This window comes from Poecilia reticulata, linkage group LG8 (genome assembly GCF_000633615.1).
Source record: "Poecilia reticulata strain Guanapo linkage group LG8, Guppy_female_1.0+MT, whole genome shotgun sequence".
Lineage (NCBI taxonomy): Eukaryota > Metazoa > Chordata > Actinopteri > Cyprinodontiformes > Poeciliidae > Poecilia > Poecilia reticulata.
In genome coordinates this window covers 27,584,254-27,595,477 of record NC_024338.1, presented here as the reverse complement: position 1 = coordinate 27,595,477, position 11,224 = coordinate 27,584,254, and the positions used below count along the sequence as shown (strand labels likewise).

Below are 11,224 nucleotides of genomic sequence, written 5' to 3'. Positions count from 1 at the left end.
TTGTTTTGCTCAGAAGGAGAGAATTTAAAGTTTACTGGCGATTTCTGTGATCCAGACTCAGAGGTTCTGGTGGGAACCTGAGCTGTAAAGCACGGCGGTGGAGGGGGCATGGTGATGGCATTGAACTTTACCGTTTCACAGCCAGAGGAAATTTTTTACAACTGATTCCTCTGATGACAGATGAGGATGAGATGAAACCTGCAAATATTTGCATTTCCAAGAAAGGAGCCAAATATTTGACTGGGAAACATGTGACTCATATGGAAATGAGACGTTTTTCACTCGGTGACAAAGAAACCTTTCTGATCAGGAAACATGGAGGCCGTGACTCCAGACGGACCATCCACCAAGCCTTCTGCCTCTCTGGAGAGTTCTGGTTCAGGTTCGGGTTCAGGTTTGGATTTTCGGCGGTTCCAGAGGCTCAGTTTCATCAGAGCGAACAAACGCTGAGTTTCATTGTCTGGTTGCACAATAAGAGAACAGAGGTGAGTGGGAGGATGTGTGCAGACCTGCAGGGCCCAAGGCAGCAGAGCAGACGGGTCGGGACATGATGCTGGATCAGGATGAGGGGTCGGGGTCTGATAAGAACCGGTTCTGGTTCTGGAAGACGTCCCTCACACCCTGTAGCTGATTTCATGGAGCAACAGAATAAAACGCCTGACATTCCTGCTGCAGTTTGTCACCGTCCTGCGCCTGCGGTGGGTGGGGGGTGTTACCTGAGCCCCTCCCCCTGTAGCAGATAAAGGCAGCTCAGCCCGTCCGCCGCTGCATTCTCCTCTCCTCCACCCAGAGCAGCAGAACTCCTCCAGCATGGCCTCCGTCTTCTCCACCCACTCCTCCTCCTACTCCAGCGGGGGCCGCCTGGGCTCCATGAGGGGCGGCGGCGGCGCCGGCAGCGTCTACGGCGGCGCCGGCGGCACCGGGGTCCGGATCTCCAGCAGCACCGCCTCCAGAAGCTTCGCCTCTGGTGGAGGTGCAGGCTTTGCTGCAGGTGGAGGCGGCGCAGGCTTCGCCTCCGGTGGAGGTGCGGGCTTCTCTGCAGGCGGGGGCTTCAACCTGTCCGACGGCCTGGACATCTCCGACAACAAGAAGGCGGCCATGCAGAACCTGAACGACCGTCTGGCCTCCTACCTGGCGAAGGTCCGCAGCCTGGAGGCGGCCAACGCCGAGCTGGAGAAGAAGATCCGTGAGTTCCTGGACAAGAAGGCCCAACCTGCGAGCCAAGACTACTCCAGGTTCTACACCATCATCAGCGACCTGCAGAACCAGGTGAGTCCAGGTTTTGGTTCTGGTTTGAGGTCAGGGCAAAGAAACTATAGATGCTCCATTGTAAAAACACAAAGCCTGAAATCCTGCCTGCCTGGGCCACGCCCGCTGCAGGATCCTCTTCCTGCTGGAGGAAACTGGAGCGACCACACCCAGAACCATTAGAACCCGCGAGGCCTCGCTCCTCACCTTAACCTGCATCATCCGACTCTCATTTCCATGTTTCCACCAGTGGTCAAACTCAGAAAAGCTGTTTTAAACCATGTCTGTCCTCCTCTCAGATCATTGATGCCACCCGGATCAACGGGTCTCTGCACCTTTCCATCGACAACGCCAAGCTGGCCACTGATGACTTCAGGATTAAGTGAGTCTACAAACACCAGCCTGACGATGGAAACTTCACTGCTGACTAGCTACTAACCCTGTTTCTGCTGCAGGTACGAGAACGAGCTGGCCATGCGGCAGTCGGTGGAGGCCGACATCGCCGGGCTGAAGAGGCTCCTGGACGAGCTGACGCTGGCCAGGTCCGACCTGGAGATGCAGATCGAGTCTCTGAGGGAGGAGCTGATCTACCTGAAGAAGAACCACGAGGAGGTGAGCCGAGCTGACGGTCCGGCTGCAAGGCAGAGCGAAACTTCAGGCTAAATCATGTAATTCCTGCAGGATCTGCTGAGCATGAGGTCACAGGTGGGCGGGCAGGTCAACGTGGAGGTGGAAGCCGCGCAGCAGCCGGATCTGACCGCCATGATGGCCGAAATCAGAGAACACTACGAGGGCGTCGCCGCCAAGAACCGCAAAGACCTGGATAACTGGTTCCAGGCCAAGGTGAGGCTGAAGCATCGGTGCAGAAAACAGGAAATCCAGGGAACAGTTCCCCTACGGAGGTCCATAAGGGCCACAATGAAAAATTTGAAAGTCAAATTATTTATAACAATCAGAATTTAGGTAAAATAACCAAATACCTGGAGTTATCAAGAGTGAAATTAAGGAAATAACATATTGTATTATTTAATCAATGCATTGAATAATTAATAAAATCATCATAAATGTAAGCATAAACACTTAATCAGTAATATAATAATTATTAGTAATTAATTTAATTGATTAATCACATAATGATTTATTATTCACATTTATTATATCATTACAATATAATTATTATTTCCTTACTGCCATTATATAATTATATTCATTGTATAATTCTGTAATATAATTATTAAATAATTATATTACTGATATACATAATATAATAATGATAAAAATAATAAAATAACTAAATTTAAATAATGAAGATAATAAATGTCTAATTATATTGAATAATAACCAGGCGGTTCACTTCACACCAATTATCTTGGCGTGAGTGTTAGCCCCGCCCACAGGCTGATGCTCACAATGGAATCATTTTATTACTTTTTAAAATTTATATTAAAGATTAAATCTTTACTACACTTAATCTATTTTAAGACATCTTAAAAAATAGATGAATTTAATCATTTATTAGGTTGTGACACCTTTGGCCTTCTATACTTTTGGGACGTTTATGTCACCATCTGGAGGCGGCAAATGGAACTGCGTTTAAACGCTTCAAGTTTAAACTCCTAAAATTAACACAAAAAAAAGAAAAAAACATTTTTACATACGAGAGAGAAAAACATTAGTGATGACAGCAGAGTTCCATCTGCATAAATGCTGATTAATTTTTTGTTTGTTTCCTGTTTTCCAGTCTGAGGAGCTTCAGAAAGAAACCGCCGTCAGCACAGAAACGCTCCAAACGTCTCGCTCTGAGATCTCAGATGTCAAACGGACGCTGCAAAATCTGGAGATCGAGCTCCAGTCGCAACTCAGCATGGTGAGTCTCTGACGGCTCCTCAACTCTTCTTCTACTGCTGTGCTCCCTCTAACGTTGCTCTCACTCCTGCAGAAAGCATCTCTGGAGGCAACGCTGGCGGAAACGCAGAGCAGGTACGGCAGCATGCTGGGCGGCTTCCAGAGGCAGGTGTCGTCTCTGGAGCAGCAGCTGATGCAGCTGAGGGCCGACCTGGAGCGGCAGGGACAGGAGTACCAGATGCTGCTGGACATGAAGACCCGACTGGAGATGGAGATCGCAGAATACCGCCGCCTGCTGGACGGAGAGGGAGTCGGCGGGTGAGAAACCAGCTCATCTCTGCATAAATCTTACCAACTATTTTTGGTCTAGTTTCTTGTGCAAATGTCTTTGTACTCATGAAATAAGACAAAACTAACTTACAAATAACTTTTCAGCAAAATACAGGAATAAATAATTTCTTAATATTGATGAAAAAAGTTTTAGATCAATTGGCTGATTGTTTCACTTGTAACAAGACGTTTCCCATGTTATAAGTGAAATAATCAGCCAATGGATATAAAACCTTTTCATCAATATTAAGGAATTATTTACTTAAAAGAAGCTCCTACATCTTACTGAAAAGTTACTTATAAGTTAGTTTTCTTGTTTCAAGTTTACTGAGACATTTGCACTAGAAACTAGAAAAATACTTGGTAGGACTTTGTGTTTTTGCAGTGAACTCTTCCAACACCAGACAGTCCAGGTTAGTCTAACCCTTCCTCCTCTTCCTCAGCTCCTCTTCCTCCTCGTCTACAAAGACGACGACCAGGAAGGTGATGATCGTCACCAAGGAGACGTCAGAGAACGGAGAGGTCATCACCGAATCCCAGGAATACTCATGAGACGTTGAACATCCGCTGTTCTCTCCAATAAAACTCTACTGATCAACATCTGTGTCTCCTCTGGTTCTGTTGGTTCTGCTGAAGTCCAGAACCGGCTGGTTTGGGTTTGGATCAATGTTCCAACATCAGTTTAGACCTAGAATAACAGAAAGTGATCTTGAACACGAGATAAACCCAACCTGAAGGGCCGTTTTTCAGTCAGGCTGAGGTCTGGACTTTGACTAGACCAATGTTTGGGCCAGGCTTCAGCTCTAAGGACAGAAGGTCTATTCAATGCCTGTAAAACAATCCCATATCATCAACCCTCCACTGCCGTGCTTCACAGCAGGAGGTAAAGGTCCGGTTAGCTCAGGAGAGAACGGATCCAGGTGATAAAACTCAGATCAAAAGAACAAAATGAGGAATAAACAAACTGTCATGATGAGTTTTAACAGGTGGGAACCAAAACCAGGTGATCAGAGAAAAGATCAACTTCTAAAAAATGTAACGAAAAGAAAAAGTTACACAAAGTTCAGGAAAACTAGCAACGGTTCATTGGTGGTGGAATAACAGAGGAACCAGAGAAGAGTAAAATCTAAACCAGTAAATAAAAGTCTGAGGAAAGACTGACCCAATAACAAATAACAAACAATTATTTTTTTAAAAATACACCCACGGACAAACTAAACCCAACCTGGGATCCGACACAAGTTAAAACAAATTCATCAAAAATCTACATGTCATTAAAATATCTGTAATAAATGTTAATGAGCAAAAAAAAGATAAATGACTTAAATTCTAATTAGATGGTTTGATCAGAAGACCTGAGGGATCTGGGCGGGTTCTACAGGAAAACGGACCGAAGTGTTGAGGAGGCAGAGAGTCATTAACCTGCAGGAGCAGGGATGCACCCAAAGACTCATCCTGTTCAGTCCGCTTTAATCCAACTCCAGTCCATTTGTCTAGTCAAAGTCCGGTCTGGTTGGTGAGGTGTGTGTCCTAGTCGACCTCTGACCTCTGGTCCTCTGGTCCTCCAAACCTCGTCTGGGTTCGGTTGAACTGAACTCTGGTTCGGTTTGAATGTGAACGCCAAGCAGGAAGTGGACTACAGTGCAGGGCATTCTGGGTAAATCCAACCAAAGCTAACATGNACAAGCCAAAAGATTAACTATGAGTCCTGTGATGCGTGTGTGTGTGTGTGTGTGTGTGTGTGTGCGTGTGTGTGTGTGTGTGTGTGTGTGTGTGTGTGTGTGTGTGTGTGTGTGTGTGTGTTTGCTTGTAATACCTTGTGGGGACGATTTTTCTGACACATACTACGCTGTGGGGACCAATAGCTCCTTGTGGGACCGAAGCCTGGTCCCCACAAGGGGAAACCCTGTTTTTGGGTCAGAGGTCAGAGTTGGGACTAAGGTGTGAATTGACTTTTGGTTAGGGTTAGGTATGTGATGGTTAGGGTCAGGAAAAGGGTAAAGGTAAGGTTTAGGCTGTAGAAATGAATGGAAGTCAATGGAAATTCCCCACAAAGATAGTCACGCAAACGTGTGTGTGTGTGTGTGTGTGTGTGTGTGTGTGTGTGTTCTTGTTTACACTGCATATGGAGGACCTCTTTCACCATATTCACCAACAAAGAGAGGCCACATGTGGAAAGTGGGGACCTTCTCCTGGTCATCACTTAGTTAGAGGTGTGGTGTGAGTCAAGTTCCGGTTCTGGTTCTGGTTAACCAAAATGTCTGGATCAGGGATAAATGCAGTTACTAAAATGAATGAAACTCAATACAAAGCCCTCCGTTCTTATAAAAGTACAAAGACGATGATATAAGATGGAAAAAACTTGCTGAAATAAAAAAAATATGAATAGAAACTAGCTACTAAGGCAAAACCTTCTATTTAAGTTGGTGAGCAACTTAAATAGAAAAACTAAGTTGAAATTAGTTTTGAGAAGCTGAAGCTAAAGCAAACAGGAATCGTGTTGGTTTCAGGCTGACTGACGTTTCGAGGAAAGAACTGGTGGATTTATTACAGTAACAGTGAGACTTTGTGTTTTACACGCAGAGCATGAGATCCAGAAGCAACGGGTCAGAATCCGCTTTAAATCTCTGAAAGTTCATAAATCATTTGCAGACAGAAGCGCAGGGCATTCTGGTTAAATACAACCAAAGCTAACATGCTAGCCTAGCGCTAGCAGCAGAAATGGCTCCTGGTCTTTAGCCTAAAGAGAAATCCTCCAAACGCAGCACAGGGCATTCTGGGTAAATCCAACCAAAGCTAACATGCTAGCCTAGCGCTAGCAGCAGAAATGGCTCCTGGTCTTTAGCCTAAAGAGAAATCCTCCAACCGCTAAAATCCTCCATCTTGTTTCCATCTGGTGAAGAAGGAAGTTGCTCTCAGTGTCTTCAGAGGTTTTTGTGTCATTTCCTTCAGTGGTTCTTGATGCAGCGCCCCCACAGGCCAGGAGGGGAACAGGTTGGTTTGACTCAGCAGAGAGAGAGACCTGCAGCAGCCAGAGGTGGAGCAGGTGGTGCTGGTCTGGTAGACTCTATCGGACCAGAACTACACCACCTGCTCCATCAGGAGGCAAACAGCTTATATCAATGTTTCTCCCACTCTGGAAACAATCCCTTTAAATGTTGACCTAAGCAGCTGTTTTCAGTTTACAGACATGTGGAACTACTTCCTGTTTTATCTCTAAATTTGATGAAAAATCTCAAAGGAAGCAGAAAACCTTGTGTATCCATCCTGACCTCGTCTTCCTGAGGATCCTGAACATTCAGGGACTCATCAGCTCAGGTAAACCGCGGCGCTCAGAGTCCAAAACCCGGGTGTTTTCCGTGTTCCCAGCAGTTTTCCCTGCAGGCTGGGAGCAGCACTTCAGATGATGGGAACATATTCAGTTACACCCAAACCGCTAAAAAACATTTATGAAGAAATCATTAAAAGAGCAGGGAGAGCGGCGGCTCGTTGATCTGTGTGGGAACGAGTTCTGACAGAAACACCTGACTGCTGCCAAACTTCATTAAATCTGGCAGTTCTTAATGTTTTAGGCCTGAAACTGGAGGAGCTGTGGATCATTACCTGATTATTGGATCATTAACAGATCCATGTCCATTAAAGCTCCACTGAGCAGTGAAATCTTCTCCTACAGGCTGTTTGGATGATCCGACTAATTACTGACGATTACATTTATCCTGAAGGAAGCACATCTTCAGTTAACGCCTGGAAAGCAGTCAGTCAGAAAAAACGATCCGTCATTCATGAAAGAGTGATCCACATCAGCCCACATCATCACCCCTCCACCACCATGCTGGGCAGCAGAATGATGGACGGCCTTCCAGTTTGTTACTGTTTGTCTCACATGTCGACTGGAACGGGTCACAGGAAGCCAGAGTGACGCCCAGAACCAGGAAGGCGTTCTGGATGTGGTTGATGTTTTATGGATTATTCTGGATTAGAGGATTAAAACTGAACTCTGTGATTTCTCTGTGTGGATCAGCAGCTTGACTGAAGCCGAGTTAAGGTGGATCACAGTTTAAACTAACAAAGCTTTAAATCTCACTGGAAGCAGCTACTGATAGCAAAGAGACGATAAAGGTAAATCGTTGAAATTTTGACAGATTAGCAATAAATGGCTCCTATTTTCACCATGTTGTTCTTTCCTTTATAAATGTCAGTTTCAAACTAAATATTTAGTTCTGAGCTATTTAATATTTGTTCAGCAAACTACATATTCAGCTCCAAATTATTTAGACTAATGCTAAGAATTTAGCTCTAAGCTAAATATAATAGCAACCTAAATATTTAGGTTGAAACTCCAACATTTATAACTGGATGACTTAATAAAGTGGTGAAAACAGGTGGAAATTAAAATATCTGTCAGTTTGACACATTTCTCTGAAGGATTTAGAAGCTTTTTAGCTTTTTCCCTTGCAGCTCCTCTGACCCGCCGTCCAGCAGCCGATCTCTTCTCTCCGACTCCGATTAACTGAAATGGTGCCATTTATAACCTTGGAGGAGAGGGAAGGGGCGGGCCAAGGAGGACTGGAGGATTTCATTGGATAAGCCCAAAGACTCTCACTAAAATCAATTAATCATGGTTATTAATTTTGTTTGGTAATTTAAGCGTGAGCTATCCCATCTGTATGTGTCGGTCTAGACGGTCGGTCCTCTCCTGGACAGAAGGACAAACTGAACAGTTTTATTTCCTGCTCATACTGAGTTGCTCAAATTTACTTCATATGTTTACCTGCATTTATTTTCCCCCTGGATCAAAACACGACAATGAAAACTAACCCCCAGTTTTTCCTCCTACAACAGACTAAATAACAAATTTTTGCTGTCAGTTTTTGACTGTAACTTTTCAAACGGTGCTTTATGAAGGTGTAGATAAAAGCAGCAGAACCGACAGATCAGAACATCTTCAGATATGTTTTAACGCTGCACCTGTTCTGCCTGGACCAAAACCAAACCACTTTGCTTTCAGAAACTGAGCGGCTCCGTGGAGCGGAATAATCCCTCAGTCTCTGGTCCTTTGTTTCTACCTGACAGAAGAACATCCAGCCGCTGTTTACGGAGGATTAATGCTGACAGAAGTGGCCCAACCAGAGGGTTTATCTTTAAATCACTCTGGCACACAGGTCACTCCTTTCTTTCGAGCTGCGCCCCATCATTCCTGGAGTGGTTTGAGGTTAATGTTTTCCGTGTCTGAACTGGCCCTGGCCTTTCATGTGAAATGAAAGTTGGCAAGTTCTGATTCTGATAATTGTTGGCTGCTGCGTGTCTCAGACACACCTAAAGGACAGGTGTCTCCTCCCTGTTTGTCTCCAGCTCTCCATCCTCCTCCTCCTCTGGAAGGCATCTAGAGTATAAAACCCTGCTGCTCCCTCTCATCCCCACTCTCTCGTCTGCAGCTGACGCTCCAGCACCTCCTGAACATCCATCACCATGAATAGCTTTTCCTCCAAATCCCTGGGTGGTTACAAGTCCGGTGGCGGGTACGGTGGCGGCCTCAGGATGTCCTCCGGCTCCTCTGCCATGTCCATGTATGGCGGTGGCCGTGGTGGCGCCGGTGGTGGCGGAGCCTCCAGCTACGGCTTTAGCTTTGGTGGCGGCGCCGGTGCTGGAGCAGGTGGTGGTGATAGCATGAACATCTCTGCCAACGAGAAGGCCACCATGCAAAACCTGAACGACCGTCTGGCCTCTTACCTGGAGAAGGTCCGCAGCCTGGAGGCGGCCAACGCCGAGCTGGAGAAGAAGATCAGGGAGTTCCTGGACAAGAAGGCCTCCCCGTCCGCCAGAGACTACAGCGCCTACTATGCCACCATCGCAGATCTGCAGGGAAAGGTAGGATGAGTGATGCTGCAACTAACCAACTGTCTCCAGGTGAAGAAGTTCAGACAAAGATCTTCATCTGATTTTGGGTTAAAACCTCTCTGGACCTTCTTATCCCTCAGATCCAGAGAGCCACTGTAGACAACGGTGGGATCTACCTTGCCATCGACAACGCCAAGCTGGCCTCTGATGACTTCAGGATGAAGTAAGTCCACCAAGTTCAGGCTAAAACTGCTCTAACCAGACCTCCAGCATCACACCTGTTCCTGCTTCCTTTCACTACAAACCGGTCCAGAAACACTCTGTCTTAACGTCCCGTCCAGGTATGAGAACGAGCTGTCCATGCGTCAGTCAGTGGAGGCCGACATCGCCGGGCTCAAGAGGGTCCTGGACGAGCTGACCCTGGCCAGGTCTGACCTGGAGATGCAGATCGAAGGCCTAAGGGAGGAGCTGATCTTCCTGAAGAAGAACCATGAGGAGGTGAGGGGGCTTTGATGGAGCGGAGTCTGAGCGACTCTGGACGGCTTCATGCAGCTGTAAATGGTGTCTGCAGGAGCTTATGGCCACGAAAACGCAGATGAGCGGCCAGGTGAACGTGGAGGTGGACGCAGCTCCAGGACAAGACCTGAACAAGATCATGGAGGAGATGAGGGAGCACTACGAGTCGGTCGCCGCCAAGAACCGCAAAGACCTGGAGGCCTGGTACCAGAACAAGGTGAGGAGTCTGGGTCTCATCTCAACAGGCATTCCTCTTCTGAGATTCTCTGACCCTGCAAGTAGCGCCACCATGAGGCTGACTTTACATTGTTCTTGATGTTTTTCCTCCATACAGGCAGAAGGGCTGAACAAAGAAGTTGCTGCCAACACAGAAACGATGCAAGTATCCAAGTCAGAACTCACAGAGCTCAAACGGACGCTGCAGGCCCTGCAGATCGAGCTGCAGTCTCAACTCAGCATGGTGGGTGCAGCAACCGGCATGTATGATCAAACCAAGACAAATGTCAACTCAACTGTCTCCCTCCTGTCCCCAACAGAAAGCCAGTCTGGAAGGCACGCTGGCAGAAACTCAGAACAGCTACGCCATGAAACTGGCAGGCTTCCAGAGGCAGGTGACGTCTCTGGAGGAGCAGCTGGTGCAGCTGAGGGCCGACCTGGAGCGGCAGGGACAGGAGTACCAGATGCTGCTGGACATGAAGACCCGACTGGAGATGGAGATCGCAGAATACCGCCGCCTGCTGGACGGAGAGGGAGGCGGCAGGTGAGACCCTGGAGAACGATCCTCCAATAACTGACAGGAAATTATCAGTAAAATCTGATCAGAGGGTTCTGAAAACCAGATAAATGCAGATTCCTTCCAGAAGTTTCTGGAGAATCAGGAGGAAATGAATTCACATTTAATTCATAAACAACCTAAAGAACACAGAGAAATACCAGCATGTCATCTGCATAAAGGAACTGAACTGGAATCATTATTATAACCAGATTTTCTCCTAAAACACAATCTGAGCTCACTTCCTAAATTAAACCATGCATTGCTACATTGTTTTGAATATTGTCTCAAATTTTTTAGTAACAATTTTTAATAAATTTATATCTTTTGTTGATATTTATTTTCTTGTTTAGGAAATTTTGGTTTGTAAGTAAAAAACATTACATTTCTCACATGAAACTTGAGTCAAATAAGAAGCCAATACAAAAATTTAGAAACAAACGTTGAATTTCTTTTCAAAATTATATAAAAATAGTTCTGCAAACCCAGTCAAGAATCTTCAATAATTTATATTTTCGTTTATTTTAAATGTCAATTTTTTTCTCTAAATGTCAAAAAATAACTTACATTCTGTCAATTTATTTGGGTGAAGGGGGAAATAATTATGTAAAAACTATTTTTAAACCTAGTCAGAAGTGCTTATTTATATTAAAATCATGTGTATAGAATTTATAT

At 45.7% G+C, this 11,224-nt stretch overlaps 2 protein-coding genes across 2 annotated transcripts; both read left to right on the top strand.

The window, feature by feature from the left end:
- The first annotated feature begins 706 nt into the window (after positions 1–706).
- LOC103469450 (keratin, type I cytoskeletal 13) lies at positions 707–4,023 on the top strand. The gene is made up of 7 exons (XM_008417134.2): positions 707–1,269; positions 1,548–1,630; positions 1,704–1,860; positions 1,930–2,091; positions 2,990–3,115; positions 3,188–3,411; positions 3,867–4,023. Exons 1-7 carry the CDS (start codon positions 811–813, stop codon positions 3,973–3,975), a joined length of 1,320 nt encoding a protein of 439 aa, XP_008415356.1. The 5' UTR covers positions 707–810; the 3' UTR covers positions 3,976–4,023.
- Positions 4,024–8,834: 4,811 nt separating this feature from the next.
- Positions 8,835–10,561, top strand: LOC103469449 (keratin, type I cytoskeletal 13-like). Its single transcript, XM_008417132.2, has 6 exons — positions 8,835–9,291; positions 9,402–9,484; positions 9,603–9,759; positions 9,833–9,994; positions 10,112–10,237; positions 10,314–10,561. The coding sequence occupies exons 1-6, from the start codon at positions 8,893–8,895 to the stop codon at positions 10,539–10,541; spliced, it is 1,155 nt and encodes a 384-aa protein (XP_008415354.1). The 5' UTR covers positions 8,835–8,892; the 3' UTR covers positions 10,542–10,561.
- The last annotated feature ends 663 nt before the right edge of the window (positions 10,562–11,224 follow it).

Excerpts from the sequence above, each read along its gene's own strand:
- LOC103469450 (XM_008417134.2), top strand. The coding sequence starts at position 811 with ATGGCCTCCGTCTTCTCCACCCACTCCTCCTCCTACTCCAGCGGGGGC. Across the intron at positions 2,092-2,989 it reads ATAACTGGTTCCAGGCCAAG|TCTGAGGAGCTTCAGAAAGA; the intron begins GTGAGGCTGAAG and ends CCTGTTTTCCAG. Across the intron at positions 3,116-3,187 it reads TCCAGTCGCAACTCAGCATG|AAAGCATCTCTGGAGGCAAC; the intron begins GTGAGTCTCTGA and ends TCACTCCTGCAG.
- LOC103469449 (XM_008417132.2), top strand. The coding sequence starts at position 8,893 with ATGAATAGCTTTTCCTCCAAATCCCTGGGTGGTTACAAGTCCGGTGGC. Across the intron at positions 9,485-9,602 it reads TCTGATGACTTCAGGATGAA|GTATGAGAACGAGCTGTCCA; the intron begins GTAAGTCCACCA and ends CGTCCCGTCCAG. Across the intron at positions 9,995-10,111 it reads AGGCCTGGTACCAGAACAAG|GCAGAAGGGCTGAACAAAGA; the intron begins GTGAGGAGTCTG and ends TCCTCCATACAG.